The sequence below is a fragment of the Stegostoma tigrinum genome, chromosome 11, assembly GCF_030684315.1.
Source record: "Stegostoma tigrinum isolate sSteTig4 chromosome 11, sSteTig4.hap1, whole genome shotgun sequence".
Classification (NCBI taxonomy): Eukaryota; Metazoa; Chordata; class Chondrichthyes; order Orectolobiformes; family Stegostomatidae; genus Stegostoma; species Stegostoma tigrinum.
Window position 1 is genome coordinate 20356519 of NC_081364.1, and position 25099 is coordinate 20381617.

At 39.0% G+C, this 25099-nt stretch overlaps 1 protein-coding gene across 1 annotated transcript; it reads left to right on the plus strand.

Annotated features, from left to right (window-relative positions):
- The first annotated feature begins 1351 nt into the window (after positions 1–1351).
- On the plus strand, positions 1352–20676 carry LOC125460154 (troponin C, slow skeletal and cardiac muscles). The gene is made up of 6 exons (XM_048547279.1): positions 1352–1441; positions 12762–12792; positions 12882–13028; positions 16625–16739; positions 18971–19107; positions 20390–20676. Exons 1-6 carry the CDS (start codon positions 1418–1420, stop codon positions 20419–20421), a joined length of 486 nt encoding a protein of 161 aa, XP_048403236.1. The 5' UTR covers positions 1352–1417; the 3' UTR covers positions 20422–20676.
- The last annotated feature ends 4423 nt before the right edge of the window (positions 20677–25099 follow it).

The window sequence follows — 25099 nt, forward strand, 5'->3', positions numbered from 1 at the left end:
AGTTAGACAGAGTACAGCAGGCTTTAGGGATCATCAAGAGGCAATAATATTACCACTGTGGATGACATGGCATCCTTAATCATGCATTTGCTGAATCATGAGATTGTCAGAAGTCACCTTAATGTTCCATTATCTATATAGTTGCTGGCTGCTTCTCTCCCAGTGGTGTAATGTGATAAGAGTAGATAATCCACAAATACATTATGACATTCCTACTGAGGAATTGTGGTGTAATCGCAGGCTTATAACTACACATATACACATATAACTGCAACTGACAATTATATATCACCTCTAACATAGAAAAGCATGCAAAACTGTTTAAATTTATAAAGAAACTGGACAACAATCTACAAAGGTGGCTTTCATGAATTGTCTTAATGAGGCGAGGAGGGCGGACAGGCAGTGGGATTTAGGAAGGGAATTCCACAGTATGGAATCCAAACAGCTGAAATCACAGCCACCAACAGCAGGAGGAAGGAAAAGCCAGTTTTGGAGGATTGGGAATACAGGGTGGAGACCTTTTTGCTGACAATCAGCTCTCTGCCAACATTTGAAAAGATTAAAATAGGTTTAAAGTCCCAAGGTAATCCACTGCATCTGGGAACTTTCCAAATTGATGAAAAGCAAGGTCAAGCCATGAAAGGTAATATTCTTGAAGTGGCCTTGCATCACTTGTTGAAATTTGATTGGGATGGTTTTGTGACCAAATTATACAGTTGAATGGCAATGATGCAAAGCACAACAATATGCCATAGCTAGCCCATTAGATGCTAAACCAAATGTGACCATCACCAAAATAATCAATCCACATTAACGGGTAAATTCTCACATTGCAATGACAGATGAACTACAGCCAAACAAAGAACCAACCAAAAACTTAATTGTATTGTTCATAGTTCAACTTAATATTTACCTACTTTTGCATTTACTTTTAAATGTTTTGTTTTGTTATTTTGTTTGTAGAATCTGATTACCTCCAAACTAAACCATTAACAGAAAAATAATGTTAACCCTTCAGCTGTAACTGTTCTCCTTGTATACTTGAATATTTGACCAGCGGCTGTCTCTTGTATTGAGCCATCAGTAGCATTTTAACAGGACTTCCAAAGCTGCGAGACCTTGTGTTATCCCCAGCGACATATCAAAGACAAGAGGAGGTGAAAGGCCAAGATGCCAGTTTAATTATGTCTTGACGATGGTATTGCAGCCTCTCCCCGCCCCCTCCCAAAACCCCAAAGGTATTCCATTTTTTTCCCAATTCTTATCTGACAAGTTGCCAGTGATTTACGGCTGTTCGGCTTGAATAAAGAGCCCAGCATGTGTTTAATGTCCTGGTGGAACTGTGACCTCTATAAAAGATGTTGCAGGACCATTGACTCTCTGCCTGCCAACAGCGCTGCATCCATCCTCAACTATGGAAGATATTTACAAAGCAGCGGTGAGTACAGTCACTGAAGGAAGACACAAGTTTCGCAGTTTATATCTGAGTTTTTCACTTTTTCTTTGTTCTGAAACTTGCAAATTAATTGCAATGACCTTCTAGAGAAAATGTGCACGTGTAATGAATGGCTTTGGGCGAATCTTGAGCCAGAATTTAGATTTCTTTTGTTGATCTGACATAAAGTACAAAGACGTCGTATACAAATAATCATACAGCAGGATCATTGAATAAAATTTTAAGTTATAATTTTACCAAGCTATCTAAATTTGTAACAACTTTTTAAAAAAATCGGTAGTATTCCTTCGTTCAAATTAAAGCTGTTCGTGGACAGTTATTTAGAAGTAATTGTCGATCTTTGCGAACAGTTAAGCAGGTCAGCCGGCGCCTACGCAGAAAATTGATTTTCTACAAATCATGTTGAAAGAGGGTGACCGGTTAACTCGCTTGGTTTTGGTTGAATTGAATGCAAGTCCAGTCTTTCAAATTAGCATATGAAAAAATAAAGTTTGTCTTCATTAGTCGATAATTGATAAGGAGTTGAAGCGTTTCTTGTGCTTAAAGTAACATTTCCATTTTTAAGTGAGCTTTAAAGACTCTTAATGATTCCCAATTCGGACTTATTTTTGTAGCCTTTTTATTGTCTCAACTTATAGACATCTCCCAATGGACATTAAACAGCCCACATGTGATTTTACCATCGGTCCAAGAATTCCATTTCTTTTCGATTCAAACCTGTTGTCCTGACTTATTTTTAGTTCATATAGCTTATTTTATCAAAGCTGACATGCTACATTACGACTCGTGTTTTATGAACCAAAACAAATTCCAAAGTTAGTCCAACTCATAAAAGTGTATTGCGCACAAATTACTAGCTATAAATTTGAAGTATAATTAAGGGACGCCTGCATTATTTCAGGTCCTTTTAACAGAGGCTTTGCCTGTAATTTTTACATGCCGTCTTCAAAGAATGCGATCAAGTGTTGCTCCTGCTTGTTAGAGCTAATTTTGGCAGCGAGGAGCCAGCTATCTTGGCGATAAGCTTCCACCATAAGCTACCCAAATGCTCAGATAAAAATTTCAAGGATGTGTGTCTACGTCAATCAAAACGGACACAAAAGCAAACCATGCACGGTAAAATTTGTCTTAGCTCTCCTCCACAGTTGTCTTGTCGTTTATCTTGTTAAAAATAACAAGGAGTCGTGTTACCAAGGCCACAGTGAATAGCCCTATAAAAGAGTTTGCTTTTGTTCGGTACCTATTCATGTCCAAACCATCCTGGTCCAGATGAGATGCCAGAACAATGATAGCAGCTGACTGCTTTTCATGGCAGTTCTTTCAGTAAGATCCTTTAGAAAACATTTGAGCGTTAGGGAGAATTCTGAATGTAATTAGTTTGGTGGTAGGATGTACTTATTCAAGAGGTATAACCAAACTCCCACTTTGGCAATTGGATATATAGAATCATAGAATCTCTACAGTGCAGAAAGAGGCCATTTGGCTTATCAAGTCTATGCCAACCCATTGAAGTGTATCTGACCTAAACCCAACTCCCCAACCCTTCCCCATATCCATGCATGGGGATTTTTACCATGGCTAATATTCCTAGCCTGCACATCCCTGGACACTATGGGGCAATTTAGCTTGGCCAATCAACCTAACCTGCACATATTTGGACTGTGGGAGGAAACCAGAGCACATGGCGGAAACCCATGCAGACTCAGGGAGATCATGCAAACTCCACATAGACAGCCATCCAAGGCTGAAATTGATATAGTTGCTGAATGCTCACTGCATGCTTAAGATTTCACAAGTTAAAAACTGAAGGTAGAAGAAAATCTTAAGCTTCCTGAATCCTAATAGAACTCCTCTGCAATGTGCCAACTAATTTATTGCCTTATTCAAAACTAGTGCTCACTCCTACCATCTTAGAGTAAATGTTTACTATCTGTAATATTTGCATTCAAAAGTAGGATCAATAATGAACTCTTAGAATAGGTAGGCAAAGCTAAAGTAGGACTTTGACTCTTTGATGGCTCAAAGCCTGTTGTAATATTTGATATCAGAGTAAAGTTTCTGCTGACATCAATTGATTCAGGAACTTATGATAATAGCCACAGTGCATGTTTATTGCTTATTTAACACAAAGTTTATAGAGAAGATGGAAAGAAAACCAAGAAACAAGACTGGAAAATGACGAAATGTAAGTAAGGAAAAAAAATTAAGAAAAGCAATGGCATTCGATGAGAAAAACTGAAGAGGATCAAGGAGGCAGAATGTTGCATAAAGAAGCCAAAAGAAGGAACTGTAGATCCCAATCATTTGTAACAAAGTTAGAAAAACTCGACATGTTTGGCGGCATCTGTGCAGGGAAAACAGAGTTAATGTTTTAGATCCAGTGACCCTTCTTCAGAACAAATTGTAACACAGGTTAGGAAACTATTGTCAACACATGCTTGAATCTTTTGAGCAAGTGCAAGTGATTGAGTAAAACAACTGATTCTATCCAGCCCACTTTCTAATAATTTTTGGTGTTCAGTGCTGTACCCATTATTGTCACTTCTTCAAATATGTCTGAACTCAAACCGAATATGAAGTAAACTCAGTGAACTATTCTCAATGTTATTTTAACAAACCCTTCATATTTGAATGTATCTGTCCCATTAAATTAAAACATACAATGAACAAGTTAAAGATAATATTGAATTGAAAAAAGAAATCATATAATTCCACAGAATAAACGTCAGGTCAGAAATTTAAACAGAATAGGAAGAACTGCAAAAAATGACAAAAAGATAAATATGCAGGGAGAAACTAGAAGATGAAAGAAGGCTAACTAGAAATATGAAGACAGACAATAAGAGTTTCTAGTTTTATTTTAAAGTAAGGAATATTTAAGTAGAGTAAGCGTTAGTCCCCAAGGGTTTGGGGGAATTGATAATGGTAACAAGAAAATGGCAAATGAACTGAAGTGATATTTGATTTCTGTGCAGAGGATAAATACTATTAACACCCCAGAAATAATTGTGAATCAGGAAATGTGAGAGCAGGTGGCAATTAAAATAATTACAAACAGGAAAGGACAATGCAAAAATTATTAGAATTAAACTGAAAAGTCCCCAGTCCTGATGGACTTCATTCTGCTGTGAAACAAAGTTGCTGCTGATACAGTAAATGCAATGGTTTCAATTTTCCAAAATTCTTTAGATTCTGTGAAGGTTTTATCAGATTGGAAAATAGTGAATGTGACTTTCCTCTATTCAAAAAAGAATGAAAACAGAGAACAGAAAACTACAAGCTTGTTAGCTTAATATCTGTCATAGGTGAAATACTGGAATATGTTATTAAACAGGTATAGCAAGGCATGAGAAAATCTCAATGTGATCAGGCAGAGTCAACATAGTTTTGTAAAAGGGAGTCATAGAAACATAGAAAAATAGCAGGAGTAGGCCATTCAGTCCTTCAAACCTGCACCACCATTCATTATGATCATATCTGATCATGAAATTTCCGTATCCCTTTCCCCATTCCCCTTGATTCTTTTAACTGGGAGGGCAATGTCCAGCTCCCTCTGAGTGAAGAAATTCTTCCTCACCTCAGTCCTGAATGGCTTACTCCTTATTCTTAGACTGTGATCCCTAGTTCTGGACTTTCCCAACACTGGGAACATTCTTCCCACATCCAGCCTATCCAGTCCCATCAGAAATGTATACATTTCTATGCAATCCCTCCTCCCCCCACCTCTATTCTTCTAAATTCCAGTGAATATAAACCCAGTCAATCCATTCTTTCCTCATATGTCAATCATGCCATCGTGGGAATCAGTCTGGTGAAACTCTGCTGGATTCCCTCAATATCAAGAATGTCCTTCCACGGACCAGGAGACCAAAATTGCACACAACACGCAAGGTGTGGCCTCACCAAGGCCTGTTTAACTGCAGCAAGACAACCTTACTCTGATACTCAAAAGCTCTCACTATGAAGGCCAGCATGTCATTAGCTTTCTTCACCACCTGCTGCACCTGCATGCCAACCTTCAGCAACTGTTCTACCATGACACCTTGGTCTTGTTGCACTTCACCTTTTCATAAACTTCCACCATTCAGATAATAATCTGCCTCCTTGTTTTGCCACCAAGGTGGATAAACACACAATATCTTGCATTTACCAAGTGTTTTCCCACTCAGCCAGTCTGTCCAAGCCAGTCTACAGCCTCTTAGCATCCGCCTCACAGCACACACTGCCACCCAGCTTAGTGTCATCTGCAAAGTTGGAGATATTGCATTCAATTCCTTCGTCCAAATCATTAATGTATGCAGTGAACAGCTAAAGACCTAGCACTGAATCCTATGGTACCCCACTCATCACTGCCTGCCACTCCGAAAAGATCTGTTTATTGCAAGTTTCTGCTTCTTGTCTGCCAACCAGTTCTCTATCCATGGCAATACATTACCTCCAATACCATGAGCTTTAATTTTCCTCACTAATGTCTTGAGCGGAACATTGTCGAAAGTCGTTTTGAAATTCTAGGTACACAACATCTACTGACTCACCGTTTTCTACTTTACAAATCACATCCTCAAAAAACTCCAGAAGATTTGTAAAGCATGATTTCCCTTCAGTGAATCCATGCTGACTAGGACTGACTAGGCCAACATTTATTGTCCTTTCCTAATTGCCCTGGTGGTAAATGTCTTTTCAGAAGTTCTTCAGTCCATGTGGTGTGGGAACAGTCACAGTGCTGTTAGAAAGGGATTTCTGTCATTTTTAACCCAAGGATGTTGAAGGGAGTGGCAATATAGTTTTAATTCAAAATGAGATATGACTTAGAGGGAAAGCTAGAGGAATTAGGTAACTTAAGAGCGAGGAATGTCATCATATTTTTAATCCAGGGCAGGAGGAAAGCTCCTGTATTTCCATCTATTTGGGGGACATAGCAACAAAAGAGATCATGACTTTAGCACCATGAATGCCCAAGATATAGGCTCAGATATAGGAACAGATTTCAAGCAAAAACAATTGACTTTGAGCTCTCCGGCTAAGCTTTGAATATATTGATATTACATGTGAGCACATTTCAGATGTACTTAATTGGCTGTTAAGTACTTTGGGACAAGAGAGACCTAAAGGCTCAAGTGCATAAAAAATGCATAAGCTGGTTAAGAAGGAGTTTAGCACACTTGTCTTCTTGCTCAGATGTTTGAATGTCGGAGTTAGGACATCATGTTGAGGTTCTACAGGACGTTGGTGATGCCTGTTTTGGAGTTCTGTGTACAGTTCTGGTCACCCTGCTATAGGAGGGATATTATTCATCTGGAGAATGTTCAGTAAAGATTTACCAGAATGCTGGCAGAAACGGAGGGTTGAGTTACAAAAATAGGCTGGATAGGCTGGGACTTCTCTCACTGGAGCACAGGAGGTTGACGGGTGACCTTATAGAGGTTTATAAAATCATGAGATAAGGTGAATAGCAGAGGTCTTTTTCCAAGGATAGGAGACTTCAAAACTAGAAGGCGTATTTTAAGGTTAGAGGAGAAAGTTTTAAACAGGACATGAGGGGCAGCTTTTTTATGCATCAAACAGTTCATGTGTCAAATGAACTGCCAGAGGAAGTTGTGGATACAGGTACAGTAGCAACATTTAAAAGATTTTTGGATAAGTACATGAACAGAAAATGTTTGGATGGATATGGGCCAAATGCGGGCAAGTGGGACAAATTTAGTGTGGGAACATGGTCAGTGTGGACATGTTAGACCAAAGGGTCTGTTTCTATGCTGTAGGACTCTATGACTATAACCTGAGGTTGTGAAAGATCTTTTTAAAGCAAGTCTTTCTTTCAACCTGAATTTATTTATCATATTCCAGAATCAATGCTATCATTTGTAGTTGCTGTATTTCTCCCTGATTTTTGTCAGTACTTTTGTCTAAGGACAGCACAATGTTACCTCAGGATCTTGCTGTTATCCTTCCATGCATTTCTCTTCTTACCATGCTGCCCATCCTGCTGGGCCCACTCCAGTTAAGAAAAAATCAGCAAGCACAAAAAGTCAGTCAAGAAAACTGGAAGAATCATTGATATTATTAATTATTTAAAATATGTTTTTACCAGATATGAATTGCTTCACTTTCAAACATTTAAAACTTGAAATCCTTTTCCGAAAATGCATTTCCTTCTCAATCCTTTTCCTTTATTTGCAATCAACAAAGTAAAAGGATAGAGAAGGAAATGGAACATTAGCACATTGTGCGTAAAGCAGGATTAATTGTATTTGCGAATTCTTTTTAACCTTTTTCCAGCCTTTGACATAGATGGAATTCAGCTCTTTTGTCCATGTTTGAACCAAGGCTGTAAGGAGGTCAGGAGCAAAGTGGCCCAAACTGAGCATCACTGAGCAGGTTATTGTTGAGCAGGTGCTGCTTAAAACACTGTTGATGACACTTCCATCACTTTACTGATGATCGAGTGTAGACTGATCGGACAGTAACTGGCAGATTTGGATTTGCTCTGTTTTTAGTGGACACAGCTTGCCTGGTAAATTTTGTACATTATCAGGTAGATGCCAGTGTTATAACTGTGCCGGAAGAACTTTGGGATGGCATGACGGGTCAGTGGTTAGCACTGCTGCCTCGTAGTGCCTAGGGCCCTTGTACGATTCCATCCTTGGGCGACTGTCTGTATGGAGTTTGCACATTCTCTCCGTGTCTGCATGGGTTTCCTCCAGTTTCCTCCCACAGTCCAAAGATGTGCAGGCTAGGTGGATTGACCATGCTAAATTCCCGTAGTGTTCCGGGTTATGTAGATTAAGGAATGGGTCTGGGTGGGATGCTGTGAGGGCCGGTGTGGACTTGTTGAGCTGAAGGACCTGTTTCCACAATGTAGGGATTGCATGAAAAAAACTTGGCGAGGGGTGTGGCAGGTTCTGGAACACAAGTCCCCAACACTATTGCCATATGTTGGCAGGCCTCATAGCTTTTGGAGTATCCAGTGTCTCCAACCATTTATAGATATCATGTGGAGTGAATTGAGTTGACTGATGGCTGGTATCTGTACTGCTGGGGACCCCTGGAGAAAACCAAGATGGATCATCCACTTGGCACTTCTGGCTGAAGATTGCTTCGAATGCTTTAGTGTTATCTTTTGCACTGATGTGTTCAGCTCTTCCATCATTGAGGATGGGGATATTTGCGGAGATTCCTCCTCCAGTGAGTTGTTGAATTTTCCACCACTATTTATGACTGGATGTGGCAGGAACAGAGCTTAGGTCTGGTGTGTTGGTGGTGGGATCACTTAGCTCTGTCGGTATCACTTACTGCTTATGCTGTTTGGTAGCTTCACCAAGTTGACACCTCATTTTTAGGTATGCCTGGTGTGGCTCCCAACATGATGTCCTGCACTCTACATCCAACCTCACTACCACCTGTTTCAACTATTCTATGGCCTCTAAATTAGCAGACTGCTTGTCTAACAGTCAATGCTAGATGAACAGATATATTTTCCAATTAAATATTGAGCAGACCAAAACCATTGTGAGCAGTCCCCACTACAAATTCCCGACCTATTGCTCCATCCTTGCCCAGACAGTTGTCTCAGTCTGAAGGAGACTGTTTGCTATCTTGGTGTCAGTCTTGACTCCAAGATTAGCTTCCAACCACATACGCGTGGCATCATCACCACATTTCTATTTCTACAAATTGCTTGTTGCCACTACATTTCATCTTATCTGTTGCTGAAGTCCTCATCTATGCCATTGTCACCTCTGGAAATAATTATTTCAACGTTTGGTCACTGTCCATAAACTGTCTTTTGCCGAAGATGTTGATCACCTCATTATGTGGCCCTTTGTCAAATTTTGTTTTCTGATGTTGTCAGAAGTACTTGGGAGATTTTATTATATCAAAGTGCATAAGGTATAAGGCACCATATAAACATATGTACACTACATAAACACTACTGTCATTGGTAGCACAAGCATTTGCAATCTTTGCTCCCAGTTGCTGAGTAAAATTTGTGTCTGGAAATTTGCTTTTCAAGGTTTACGGGGAAAGCTGAGCAATTCTTGCAGATTGAAACCTGACTTGTCAACATGTCACTCTGTCCAACAGTTAAACAGTTGTTAGCTAATTGCCAAGATATTCAAAGCTTGCAGTTGAGAAATAATTTATCACGATAACAACTTGTATTTATACAGTGTGTTTAATGTGGAAAAATATTCTAAAGTATTTCATGGCAGCATAATCAGATGAAAATAGATGTTAAACCGTAGAAGGAGGATTGAATTCTGTAGAAGAGTCATAGTGGAATTGAAGTGTTAACTCTGTTTCTCTCTCCAAAGTTGCTGCCAACCTGCTGAGTTTCTCCCACATTTTCTGTGTTTGTTTCAGATTATCAGCATTGACAGTATTTTGTTTCCATCCATAGTGGGAGCGGTGTCTAAATGCTTGGCCAAAAAATTGGAAGCTAACCGAAGTTTACTGAAACAGGGTAGAGACAAATCAAGATGAAAGGTTTAGAGATGGAATTCCAGATTGTAGGGCCTAGGTAGCCGAATGAGTAGCCCTCAATGGTGGAAAAAAGGAAGTGATAAATACAAGTCACACATCAGAAGAACACAGAGTTCCTGAACCAAATATTTATCTGAAGAGGCTCAAATTAGGCACATGCCCTTTCAATAGTGAATTTTCTTTTTTCTAAGGTACTCATGTAAATGTAACCTCCAGTCTTGACTCAGATCCTTTCCTGTGGTTTCCAAACTTGCGTCATTGTCTTACTTTTTTAAAAAAAGTCCCCAGTATTAATCACCATGTCGTACTTCTTATGTTATTGATTTGTAACACAGATTAAGTAGCATCATTTCTGTTCACTTGAGAATCTCAGGTATAGATTTTTTTAACAGTTCACACTGTGGCTTACAGTTACAAGTAGCTGTATAACATCCCAACTCTAACATAGTTCTCCTGGATGCAGCAGTTGGTTCTGTGGTTTCATTCTGGTCCTTGACTTATTAGCATATCTAGCTCCGAAAGCAATACAGCAGTAATGTAACAGGTGAGTTTAGAATAAGTCATGGGGATAGGGAGGGGAGAGGCCATTACTGGATTTAAACAAAAAAAAAATTAAATTTGGTATTATAGGGGACTGGGTGTCAACATAAGTTGGTAGGAACAGCGATGATGGGATTAGACTGTGTTGCAGACTGACATTGACAGCAGAATTTCAGATCTGCTGAAATTTATGGAGAACAGAATATGGAAAACTGATCAGAGCATTAAAAGAGTTTGAAGTTGACCAAGACAAGAAGGAAGTTTTCACTAGCTGGACTGCTGAAGTATGGATGGAGATGCCTGATACTACATAAGAAGTAGCGATGGTTTATGATGAAGAGAACGTGGATGGACAGCTCAGCTGAAAGTCAAAAAGCATTCTGAAGTCACTAAAAGTCTGGTGATGTGTGTGTGGTTCATGTGTGTCAATCACTTGTTACTATATTATTTATTGTGGACAATATTCCAAAGGCAAAATATTCTTGCAAGAGATTTTACAACAAGAATTAATGTGATGCCCAGGATTCATCATTCCATTTGATGTCATGAAGCTATTCAGCTTTCTCTGCAAATTCTTAACATAAAAACACTAAGCAGTGTCTAGTGAGAGTTCACATCGATGTCAATAGAACTTTCATCCTTGTCATGATACAGTGCCTGAACACTTTCTTTGCAAAAACATGCACTGTCAAGTGACCATCTAGCATGTGTGAATATAGCAACAATAAACTACATTTATGCAGCGCCTTTCATGGGGGAGCAATGTGGCACAATGGCACAATAGTTCACACTAATGCCTCACAGTGCCTGGGATCTGGGTTTGATTGATTCCAGCCTTGGGTGACTCTCAATGTGGTGTTTGCACATTCTCTCTGTGTCTGCATGGGTTTCCACCGGGTGCTCTGATTTCCTCTGACAGTCTAAAGATGTTCAGGTTAGGTAGATTGGCCATTCTAAATTGCCCCGTAGCATCCAGGGATATGTAGGTTTGGTGGTTTAGCCGTGGCAATTGCAGTGTTATGGGGATAGGGTAAGGGTCTGGATCTGAGTGGGATGCTCTTTGGAGGGTCAGTGCAGACTTGATAGGCTGAGCAGCCTCTTCCAAACTTTAGGGAATTCTCTGTCTGTGTTTTATATGGCAAAATGTCCATTGGGCTTTCACAGGAGTTTTATCAAATAAAATTTAGCACTGAGAAACATATAAAGACAAATTAGGTCAGATGACCAAAGGTTTGGTCTAAGGTATCATACTGGTGCAGCTGGATCAAATCTTCAAACAAACACCAAGTCTCATGAGCATGCAATGTCAACCCTTGCAAACATGTGGTTGGGTGGACCTTTGCTCTTTTTCAGTTGAGTCGACCTGAATCTAAAGTAGTAAGCGACAAGTACTAGGTAGTCCAAAAAGAATATACTCTTATCTTCAACAAGATGTAGTTTATTGGATGATAGCAGTCAGGTCGGAATTAAATTAGTAAGAGACATTGTGACAAAGATGATGAGGAGAACTAGGGTAAGAGGTCTGTCTTCTTTGAAATCCTAAGATGTTCTGTCTTTACCCACCCAAGTCCTTATGATATTGGCAGATTGGGTGGAATTTAATACATTCTTCAGAATTAATGCTCTCAGAACCATGATTCCTCAAGTGGAACTTAAGGGGTTAAGGAATAATTTGTATCTTAAAATATAAACGTGAGGGACACAGGGGTGGCAAGAAAAAGTAGGGAATTCCACAGCTTAGAGACTATGCAACAATGGTGAAGAGAATAATATCTTTGGTTGCTCAGAAGCCAGAATTGGAGGAACGCAGAGAGCTCAGAAGGTGTAGGGTTAATCAAAGTTACAGAGACAGAGGGTCAAAGCCATTAAGAGATTGAAAAGCAAGGAGGAAAATTTTAAAATTGAGTCACTGATGGATCAGAATCCACTGTCACTAAGCAGGGAGGTGAGACATGGGCTGATTAGGAATCAGAGTTTTGATGATCTCAAATTTATGTAGCATTTCATTATAAGGGCCTGTAAATCTTTTGAACAAGTCCACTGGTTTGTGGACATACTATAAAACAACTAAAATGTGGTCAGTCATTTTAAAAAAGTATACTTTCAACCATGTTTAATTTCATTTGTTTCTCAAGGGTATTGTTAAACAGTTTTTAGTGTTAGACCGTTGTATTTAATCTTTCTCACTTGACCTGTAGTTTTCAGATTTAATCTTCACTTTTAAATAGTATCTGTGCATTGTGTTTGCAGAACCTAATTATTGTATTTTTTGATACAGGTTGAGCAGCTGACTGAGGAGCAGAAGAATGGTATGGAGTCAATAAATACAAAAAAAAATTAAAAGCGTTGCTTAAAATATATTAAATCTGCTGGTACTCAAATGCTCCTTTTTTTTCAGAATTCAGGGCAGCTTTTGATATTTTCGTGCAGGATGCTGAAGATGGTTGCATTAGCACCAAGGAGCTGGGTAAAGTGATGCGTATGTTGGGTCAGAATCCAACCCCTGAGGAATTGCAAGAGATGATTGATGAAGTGGATGAAGATGGTACAGATATAACTTATAACCTATTCTGACATTATTTATCACTCACTCTGTTACAGTAATGAGCTGATGTGTATGTTATGGGGCCGTAGTAGATTTAAGAATGAGGTAACCTTGGAGTCCTCAGATCCCAATACTTGGTCATAACCTTTTTTATAACATTTTAATACGAAGCACTCAATTACATCCTTTTACGCATTATACTGGAATTTATTTTCCTTTAGGAACTATAACCATAATGTCCTAATATCTAATGGCACTGAGTGAAGCCACATGGGTTCAATATTTACTTAAGAAACTTTTAGGAAGTTTCTTACATCAGTTTTCTCACCACAAAGACTTGCTCAATAGATCTGAAAAGTCAAAGGGAAAACGATCCCTCAAACGTACTCAAAAAATATTAAATCTCATTCAGAGCTGTTGTGGCACTGGTCTGGAATCAAGTCACTTGCTCACATTTCTGTCAAATTTGGTGAGCAGTGTGGGGAGATTAGCAAAGAAAAATGATGAGCAAAGTATGAAGTTGTTGCCCCTCTGTAAAATCTTACATGTATTTCCTGCAGTTTTCTATTGCAAAATGGCTGTCCGAGATCATTTACAGCCAAGTTCTAGGGGATCTTGTAATGCAATGATAGTCTTCTTCTCTCTGGGCCAGACACTCTAGGTTCAAGTCCTGTGTCAAAAACTTAAAGGCCACAGAGGTGTGTCACATAACAGCCAAACAAGTTGACTATTGAACTGCAAATCTATGACAAATTGTAAGAGCAGGCGAGATTCCCAGTCAGCCAGCACTGTGGGAAGCTGCTACATAACATCCTCCCCATGTTAAAATACTCTGGGTGCAGCTCTTGCCATAAATATCATCCTTGTTCTGAGGGATGACCCCACACGTCAGTTGAAGAACAGTGGCAAAGTAAGGTAGTGACCCTCGAGGAATCATATGAGTTGTTGACAAGTATTTCCTAATCCTTCATTTCAAGACAGAGATATATTCATTGCACGCTGCAGTTTTAGTGTGTTTCATTTTTAAAAAGAATGTTTTGGCACAAATTTTGGAGCATCAGCATATTTTTCCGCCAAACAATCTCACTTGGTGAAACAGTGGTGATACCCAATGTGTGGATGTAGTAACATATGTGAACTGAGCAGATAATTCACAGTCTGTACAATGATCTATTGTTTCTTCATGAATAGAAGGAAAAATTGTCCAGCACAAGTTTTAACATTACAGCAGCCAACTGGACTTCTCATCATTGTTTAAAACAATATTTTTACAATTTTACCATTGTCAAATCAGTAAGCTTTGAAATTTAAAGATGGCTGTATAAATAATTAGATGTTCCTCTTTCTTCAGATATCTTAATAAAGTATCTTTAATAAAGTATCAAATTCAGAGAGCTGTCATAGCACCATATACAGTTCACTCAAGTAAAGCGAGTTTGGATTTCCACTGAGCCAATTATAGGGTTGTAGGAAAATATCAGTCAATGTTAAAATGCTGGTATGTTGGAAAATTAAAATCCATAGCATTAGAGGGAATATCAGTCATTTCACACCATAAAGAAACCTGAAGAAGTGGGCATATTTAAACTTATTCCCGATTTTAATAGGTGCAAAGCTTCCAGGCTCAAAATGACTGTATAAGTTAAGTTCTGTTTCTAAGAGTGAATTGTAATATCTATGCTTTTGTTATGGAAATTGCATAAATAATACCAATCATTTATCAATGAACATCATGAAAACATAGCCTTCAACATTATCAGTGATAGTTGGTTGTTACATTGTGGTACTATACTTAATGAATCGGTCTCCTATTTTCAGTTATCTTATAAATTTGCAAGTCAACAAGTCAAAAAGCAGAAGTATGCAAGTCATTCATTAATGTATTTATCCCAAATTCCTTTCTAAAAATTAAAAATGATATCTGTTCCCTGTGATGTACCTGTAGTAGTGTGCAATTCACTCATTAATGCACTTATCCCATACTCTTCCTTAAAAATATGAAATGATATATACTCTGTGTTCTGTCTTGGAGTAGAAGATCCTTCATTGTCATGTGTACTGCAGTACAAAAATACAAAAGCACAGTGAAAAGTTTTTACAATGGCTGACTCTAATGGCGCCATCTTAGGGACAAACCTCGGATACAAAGAGGAATAAAAGGAAAAGTAATAGCATTACCTACAGTGACTAAACATAATACAAATGAGATAGTTATAAAACAGTACTTAAAGGATTGACATTACAGTCCGCTAAAGAGTTTCAAATAGCAGCAGCACAGCATGTGGTCTGATTGCCTGTGCCAGGCCCCATTCCCGCTCTGCTCCAACCTCCAGTCCGCTCCTCACTGGAACTCAGCTGCAACAATGTATGTCGTTCTGCACTTGGGCCCGCTTTCCATTGCGCTGTTGCAGATCTTGTTCCACTCGCTCTGCGCCAGGAGTCACTTCCCCTCGCGCTGCTGCAGGTCTCTTTGTCTTGTGTTGCCCCAGGACTCATCTTGCCTTGCGCTCCTTAGGGACTGCTTCCCAGCATGATGTTCCAGGACTCATTTCCCCTCAAATTGTTCAGGGACTGTGAAAAACAGAGGAAAAAAGAAAAGAAGGAAAAAGAACAGATGGAGCAGAGGAGCTCCAGGTTGAGCTTCCTACTCTGTGGCCTTCTTGCTGCTGTAACCTCTTTATAATAGCTTTCTTTCTCCATCTCAGCAGGTATTGACTTATGGATACACAAAAGCTCTGTAGGCATTTGCAACAACTTGATATTTTGCCCATGTGGCCATTCTTCATGTGAGTCTAATTTACTAGTAGCCAGCAAGTTACCGTGGAGCTACACATTCATGTTCCATACCATTGTGACTTGATGCAGGCAAAATCTCATTTTTATAACCAGATTCATTCAATAATGTGAGTGTTCCAGCTGAGCCGTGTAGGCTTCTAAAATATGATTAAGATGTTTTACCAGTGTAGCCTGCCATGCAATGCAAATAACATATCTGGTGCAGTTCAATAGTTATTATCAATTGTAATAAAATAATAAGATGTATTGAATGTGCCATTGAGGAAACTCCTTAACTCAGTCATTAATGAGATTTCACTTGCAAGGAATTGAATTGGTGGGAATTTATTTATGCGCAGTAACCATTATATATTGGAATGCATTGGCAAGAATCTGTACAGGGAAAATCAACAGCAATGCCAGGTTCTTGCAAGTTAGATCTTAAAACACAGAACTTCAGCACAACAATGTTGTGTCGTACTCTGCCGTGATGTCTTACTTCCACAGCATCCCACCAAACCTTACTTTTCTGTTGCAGTAAAATCTGAAAGTGATGGTATTTTCTCTTGAAAATCTCACACAGTTGAATAATTTTACAAATTGGATCCTCTGTTATAATTTTGTGTGTGCAAAGTGGTAATGACAATGGGAGGACATTTAGGAAGTGCACTAGATTATAAAATAACACAATGATACTGTTCCATATTTCGTTACAGATTTCACTTTTCCAGTGGTGAACTAAGCAATGAGTTTTTTGTGATCTTGTATTGTTCTTCAATTTGTGATCTATGTAAATATTTCCAGCTCCTAATTTCATTTAGGCAGTGGAACTGTTGACTTTGATGAGTTCTTGGTCATGATGGTGAGATGTATGAAAGATGATAGCAAAGGAAAATCAGAAGAAGAACTGGCAGAATTGTTTCGAATGTTTGATAAGTGAGTATTTGTTGTTTAAAATACTTTTATAAACTCTCATCTATCCCTGTGCAACTATATACAAAGACCCACCTAAATGCAATTATTGAACTGCCATCCCAAACTGGTTTATATACGTTTTTGTCAGCAGAAAGAATTCTTCAGACCTTCATTGTTCTAAAAACTGAGCTACAGATAATTGCACAAAAAGGAGCAAATAAAGGTATATTAGGCTTTTCTTCTGTAGTAGAAATAACAGAGGTCAGTGTTAAAATTTCCTTCTTGATTTACACACTTATAAGAGGCAGGACATGTGCAGATAAAGGTGTAAATCAGGGAGTTGCTGTCAAAAATGACACATCCTCCAAAAAGTAAGAGATCTACCAATCTAATATATGTAACAACATGAAGTTCCTGTGCTTAACCAATATATATGTGCATTTTATTCACTGGAGCAACTGAGGGCTTGTCCATTCCAGTTTAAGTAAATTTTTATCTACACAATTAAACCCTAGTTAATATCAAACAATGTCTCTGGCTGCAAAAGTTAAATTTTAAACAATCTGTTTAACTTCTTTCATTCCATTCTTTTAACTCTCTTTGATCCAATACTTATTTACCTCCTTTATTTTTATTTTGATATCAGATTTGACATTGAATTATATTGTCTAACTGCTTCAGACACACCCCGTTATTAAAATTTCTTCAATCTGCTTAAACAAATACCCAGAGATAGTAGGAACTGCAGATGCTGGAGAATCAGAGAAAAATGGTTTGAAGAAGGGTCTAGGCCTGAAATGTCAGCTTTCCTGCTCCTCTGATGCTGCTTGGCCTGCTGTGTTCATCCAGCTCTACACCTTGTTATTTAAGCAAATACCCAGTTGCTTTCCCTGTTCACACATGTCTGAGCTACTCAGTAGAGAGCCCTATGCTGTTGTTGCTAGCTGACTGTAGCTTCCAGTGCAAAACGTAATTAAAAATTTCTGGGCAAGTGTAATGAATATTTGGTACCCCCAAATTATTCTGGGGAATGATTCATATGCCGAGATACTCACTCAATCAAGAATTTCATATGATTAAATCCAACAGTTGTGAGAAATAAATTTCCTATATTTCCTACATATTCCCTAACAAAATGTCTCAAAAGCCTCATGTGTAGAAAAATCTTCCCATCAATTCTAACAATTATGCCTTATTAGCATTTCTGCGTGTACTTTACAATGTTATTTGTGCCAACAGTTTAACCTCCTGTGAGGTAAAAGAGGCTACCCAGGAAACTGTAAGAGAAGATTTCTCCCTGAGCCTCAGGGTGCAGCAGTGCCATTATAGCTATCGATATAAATGTTACCAGCGGTGGCTGTTTTGCCCCCAGGCATGCGGTAGTTTCTAGTTTGCAGTAGAGGCTCACAATATAACAATATCATAATATTTGATTTAGAGAATCTCAGAATGATACAGCACAGACAGCGGTCATTTGATAAAATATAGTTGTGCCAGCTCTTTGAAAGAAAAATGTAATTATTTCCAGTCCTCTGACATTTCCCCATAGTCTCGGAAATTTCCAATCAAGTATTTATTCAACTCCCTTTTGAAAGCTATTACTAAATATTCTTTTATCATACTTTGTCAATGCATTTTGTATCATAGTTACTCACTACATAAACACTTCTGCTCAAATCGCCTCTGATTTTTTTGCTAATTACCTTTAAATCTGTTTTTCATTTGGTGTTTTTTCTGCCATTGGCAATGGTTTCTCTTTATCAAAGCCCTTCTTGATTTTGGACAACTGTATTAAACATATTAAAGTTACATCTTAAATAAAATTCTGTGATAGTTTCCTACATCCTCCATGGAGACAATATGTATAGTAACTTGAGTACTATCAGTAATCCTTTTCAGACCTTAATGAGTAAAACAAAAATGTGTACAAATAAAACTCAGGTAAATCCATGGCAATGGAATTTAAATATCCAATCCCTTGATTAAAAAATTGGAAGTAAAAATGGATATGCCGTGAAAGGGGTTCAATTTGATTTCACTGACATTTTAATTTCTTTATTGAAGGCTAATATAAAGGCTGCAGCAGCATTCTGGATTTGAGAAATCATTTATGGTGTTAGAAATTCACCACAAATAATATAAATTTGCATTAAGAAACAAGCTGTATTAAAGCTCATAGTATTAAACCATAATGCTTGACCAATCTCACAATGTCACCATTTTGATTTGTATAACCATCTGTGTGGTAACAGAAATGCTGATGGTTACATTGACCTCAATGAATTAAGAACAATGTTGGAAGAAACAGGTGAATGCATCACTGATGATGACGTTGAAGAGCTTATGCGAGATGGTGACAAAAATAGTGATGGAAAAATCGATTATGATGGTGAGTTATATAACCACTAGATGTATTTTGCAACCCAAAGTTGTTTGTTTATTGTGCAATCCTTATACCGATTTTGACAGTTCCTGAGTTTTTGAAGTAGCAACAAAATCCATTGATCTAGTTTTCATTTCTTTATCTTCACAGTACCCTGAGATAGTCCATGTCTCTGATTTTCTACCAGATATAAACAATGGTTAAATTAGAACATACTAGGAAGCTATTTGAGACTCCTATGGCACAACAGTAGTGTCACTATGTCTGAGCCAGGATGCCTGGGCTCAAGTCCCACCTGCTCCACATATATGTAATAATATCTCTGAACAGTTTGGTTCGGAAATACTTACACCAAGGGGGGTGGTCAGTTCGCTTGGCCAGACAGCCAAATTGTAATACAGAGGTGATCAAAAGCACGAGTTCAGTTTCTGCTCCGGTTGAGGACTGCCCTTCTCAACCTCTACCCCCTTCTGATGCATGATAATCCTCAGATTAAATCAGCATCACTCACGTCTGTAATGAGTGAGCAGCCCTGTGGTCCAACAGGACTATGGCAACTTTACCTTTTACTATACTAAAAAGCCACATGAACCCTAACATTGCATTTTTTTTTGGGAAGACCCTGTAATTTTTGTGTTGTCTTCATTCTCTCTTCCTTGGGTACATGTTATGCATTAATATGTAATATTGTCCTCAGGTTATAACCTTCTGTCTTTCACTGTTTTACAATGAAATCCCAAAATGAATTTCATGATAACCTACAATTTTCCTCAATTTACTTACTCCAAATATTTCTTTCTTTACTCATATTATTTTCCAATTAACTCCGCTTCCACACTAGCCTTCTATCCCAACTCTCATGTAGACCTGCTACAGTCTTGAAGGGCCAAGGCATGTACTTCTCAGGCATCCTGTGACTTACCAATGCCTTTTTTGGCAGGCCATTATGGGAGGGTGCATGGGGTGAATCATTATTTATGGTTCTCTTGGTGGATAAACATAATAAAAGTAGTCATGGAAGACTGGAGTTAAATCAGCCTCCATTAGTAGACACTAACTCAATTCCTGAAGTCAGCAAACAACAATATTAAATAAATGGAATATATATCAGCATAGCAGCTGAACAAAAATCTGAGCACATGAATTACTGGTACCCCTTTTTTTAATTCAGGAAATAAGTGCACCATCTTCAGTTAGCAACTTTCAGGGGTGTTTGATTCAATAGAAATATATTTTCAATACATTGATGAAACTTGCATTTGATATATCATGGTCTGTTCTATTGCAGAATTCCTGGAATTCATGAAAGGTGTCGAATAAATGGCATATCTGGTTCTAAGAACCTCGGTATCTACTTGGTCCTGACACTTCTCTGGTCTGCTGTGGATTAGAATAAGTAATCGACTGGCTTAGTAACAACTCATTTAAAACTACTGTCAAGTTCAAGATTTCATCTGTTATTGAAATACTTGTGGATTTCTATCAATGACTGTATATAATTGGATATTAAATTTAATCTTTTTAAAGTAAGAAAATTGTAACAGCTGTTGAAGGTCAATAAAGTTTTAACGAGCATTGTGCTGTGTATTCATTTGATAAACTAAATCCACTCATAGTAACCTTCATCTTCACTCCTGACTGTTTGCAGCAATACAAATCAGAACTAAGTAAAATTGAGTGAAATTTTACTCTAAACACTATCGATCAGACTGGTTTATTAACATTTTGTATACAAAGATCTGTGGGATTTGATTGGTAAAACTTTTGAGATATATTTCTTTCTAATTTATTCACGGGATGCAAGTAATGCCTGCTCATCACTTGTGACCATTGAAAAGGTAGTAGTGAGCTGCCTGCTTGAACTGCTGCAATGCATTTGGTACATCTATTCACACAATGCCATTAGGGAGGAAGCTCCATGATTCTGATCCAGCAACACTAAAGAAATGGTGATGTGTTTCCAAGGCAGGATGACGAGTGGTTCAACAGGACTACTTGTGTGCCAAACAGCAAAAGCAACAAGTGATATAGCTAAGCGAGCACATAACCAACGGATCAGATCTAAGCTCTGCACTTCTTCCACATCTTGTCATGAATGGTGGAGGACAATTAAATAACTTATTGGAGGAAGAGACTCCAGGAATATTATTGAGTCTTTACTGAATCCCAACAGTACAGATAGAGGCCACTCGGTCCACTGAGTCTTCACCAAATTTCCAAAAAGCATCCCACCCGGAATCATCCCCCCCAACACTGTAAGCTTGCACTTCCCATGGCCAACCCACCTAGCCTGCACATACCTGGATGCTATGGACAAGTTAGCATGGCCAATCCACATAACCTACACATCTTTGGACTGTGGGAAGAAACTGGAGCAGCCCGCGAAAACCCGCACAGATATGGGGAGAATGCAAACTTTACACAAACAGATACCCGGGTTCGAATTGAACTCAGGTCCCTGGCACTGTGTGGCAGCAGTGCTAACCACTATGCCCCTGGTCAACATTCCCATGGTCAATGTTAGAAGGAACCAACACATAAGTACAAAAGACAAGGCTGAAAGTTTTGCTGCAATCTTCAACCAGAAGCCATGTGGATCATATCAAGAAATGGTTGAAGACAATGGAAACTGCAAATGCTTTGAGCCCTGACAATAATCCGGCAATAGGATTAAAGACTTATGCTCCAGAACTTGCCGTACCCCAACCCAAGTTGTTCCAGCACAGTTACAACACTGGCATCTACCTGACAATATGGAAAATTGCCTAGATATACCTACATACAAAAATCAGGACAAATCCTACCTGGCCAATACTGCCCCATCAATTTCCTCTCAATTATCAGTAAAGCTGAAGGAAGATCCTGCCAGGGGCACTCAGCTTCTGACCTCACTATAGCCTTGGCTCAAACATTGGCAAAAGAACTGAATTCTAGAGGTAAAGAGAGAGTGCCAGCCCTTGGCATTAAGGCCATAGCTGACCATGTGGCATCAAGGTACCCTATCAAAACTAGATTCAATTGGAATGAAGGGGCAAACTCTTCACCGACTGGAGACAAACCTGGTACAAAGAAAGATGGCTGTTTTTGCTGGAGGTCAGTTACTTCAGCTCCAGGTCATCCCTTCAAGAGTTCTTCAGGGTAGTGTCCTAGGCCCAATTATTTTCATCTCCTTCATCAATAACCTTCCCTCTGTCATATGGTCGGAAATGGGGATGTCGACCAATATTTGCGACTCCTCAGAGTAAATTTCTCTAAGCTGGGGGAGTTCTAAACTTTGGGGCATTTTTTAAAAGGTGAGAGGAGAAAGTTTTAAAAAGGATATATGGGACAACTTTTTTTTACACAGAGAGTGATTCATACGCACGAACTGCCAGAGGAAGTGGTAGATGCGGGTATGGTTATAATGTTTACAAGACATTTGGGTAAGGACATGAATAGAAAAGATTTGGAGGGATATGGGCCAAATGGAGGCAGATGGGACTATTTAAGTTTGGGAACACAGTTGGCATGGACGAGAGTCATAGAATCATACAGCATGGAAACAGACCCTTCAGTCCAATCAGTCCATGTCAAACATGATTCCAAACTAAACTAGACCTACCTGCCTGCTCCTGGCTCATATCCCTCCAAACCTTTCCTATTCACTTATGCATCCAAGTGCCTTTTAAACATTGTAATTGTACCTGCACCCATCACTCCCTCAGGAAGTTCATTCCACATGCACACCGCACTCTGTGTAATCAGTTTACCTCGTGTCTTTTTTAAATCTCTCTCCTCTCACTTTAAAAATGTGCCTCTAGTCTTGAAATTTCTGCATCCTAGGGAAAAGACAATTACCATTAACTCTATATCTCTCATTATTTTATAAACTTCTTTCAGGTCACCTCTCAACCTCCTACGCGCCAGTGAAAAAGTCCCAGCCGATCCCGCCTTTGTCTTTAACTCAAACTTTTTTTTACCTGGCAACATCTTGGTAAATCTCTTCTGAACCCTCTCCAGCTTGATAATATCCTTCCTATAACTGGTTGACCAGAACTGGGCACGATATTCCAGAAGAGGCCTCACCAACATCCTGTATAACTTCAACATGACCTCCCAACTCCTATACTCAAATGTCTGAGCAGTGAAGGCAAGCATGTCAAATGCCCCTTTAACCGCCATGTCTATATGTGACACGAACTTTACAAGATTATGTGCCCGCACCCCTAAGTCCATCTGTTCTACAACACTAAAACTTATGTTTGGAAGGGCAATTTTTCATGCTAAAGGCCTCTATGACTATCCAAAGCCTTACCATTAAACATATAAGCCCTGCTTTGTTTGTTGTCCCAAACTACAATACCTCGCATTTATCCAGATTGAACTCCATCTACCATTTTTCAGCCCATTGACCCATTTTATCAAGATCGCTTTGTAATCTTAGAAAACCTTCCTCACTGTCTACTATGCCAACAATTTTGGTTTTATCCATAAACTCACTAACCATGAACTTCTTAGCCCAATCATTTATATAAAAGTTGTTGCCATGCTGTAGGACTCAATGGCCGTATGTTCACAAGCAACAAGATCTGAACAACATCCAGGCTTGGGCTGACAAGTGAGAAGTAACATTCACACCACACAAATGCCAGGCAATGACTATCTTCAGCAAGAGTCAATCTAACCACCTGCTCCTTAACATTCAATGGTATTACCATCACTGAATCCCCCACTATCAATATATTCAGGGTTACCACTGACCAGAAAATTAACTGGACTCATCATATAAAAACCATGCAGACAAGAGCAACCTAGAGACTAGGAGTACTGTGGTGAGTAGCTCACCTCCTGATTTCCCAAAGCCTGTCCACCATCTCTAAAGCACAAGTCAAGAGTGTGATGGAACACTTCCCACTCACCTCAATAGATGCAGTTCCAACAACACAGGAAGCATGACTCCATCCAAAACAAAGCAGTCTGCTTATTTGGTACTACATCCGCAAGCATCCACTCCTTCCATCACTGATGCACAGTAGCCACAGTGTGCACAACCTACAAGATGCACTATAGAAATTCACCAAAGATGCTCAGACAGCACCAACCCACAGCCACCTCCGTCTATAAGGACAAGAGCAGAAGAAATGGGAACGCCACCACCTTCAAACTTACCGTCCGAGCTACTCACTATCTGACTTTGGAAATATATCACTGTTCCTTCATTGTCGCACGGTCAAAATCCTGGAATTCCCACCCTAATGGCATTGTGGGTCAATCCACAGCAGGTGGACTGCATCGGTTCAAGAAGGCAGCTCACCACCACCTTCTCAAGGGCAACTAGGGATGGGCAATAAATGCTGACCAGCCAGTGATGCCCAATTCCCACAAATGAATTAAAAGAAAAGCATACTGAAGAATTGGTCTCAGCCTGTTTAAGTTTACTTTAAAAGAGTAGACTATGGATTTAGGACAATACACAGGCAGAAGTGTTGGATGACATTAATTTATCAGAAGTTATGGTCTACTCCTGCCCAAAAGTGATATAGGCCTATGTCTTAAGTTCTTCTCAACTCTAGACATTTTGCCTTCCTCAAGGATCATGAGGCTGTCAGAATGTTAAATAACTGTTATTATCTGATTAAAAGCAAAAGATGACCATGAATACCGAAGCATCAGTGCATCAGCGCATCAGCAGCAACAAAGATTGGGGTGATTAGAGCGAAATGGAAGTGAGGAACACTTGAGGGTCCTGGAAGTAATGTGGTCAGCACAATAACAAAGATGGTTGTATAGGCAGTGATGCACTAGCCTTTTGGCTTGTAATCTATGTTCACACAAGAAGGGCTGACTCTTGTATAACATGCTCACTGACAGAAATTCCAAAATTTAGAACAGTTAGCAGAAACAGAATTGCAACTGGGAAATCAAGATGGGGTGAGAATTGGAGGATGGCTTTCTGTACTAAAAAAGTAAACAAATAAGAGAACAAGAGATTGAATGACATTTTCAATTAAATAGTTAC

Excerpts from the sequence above, each read along its gene's own strand:
- LOC125460154 (XM_048547279.1), top strand. The coding sequence starts at position 1,418 with ATGGAAGATATTTACAAAGCAGCG. Across the intron at positions 12,793-12,881 it reads GACTGAGGAGCAGAAGAATG|AATTCAGGGCAGCTTTTGAT; the intron begins GTATGGAGTCAA and ends CTTTTTTTTCAG. Across the intron at positions 13,029-16,624 it reads TGATGAAGTGGATGAAGATG|GCAGTGGAACTGTTGACTTT; the intron begins GTACAGATATAA and ends AATTTCATTTAG.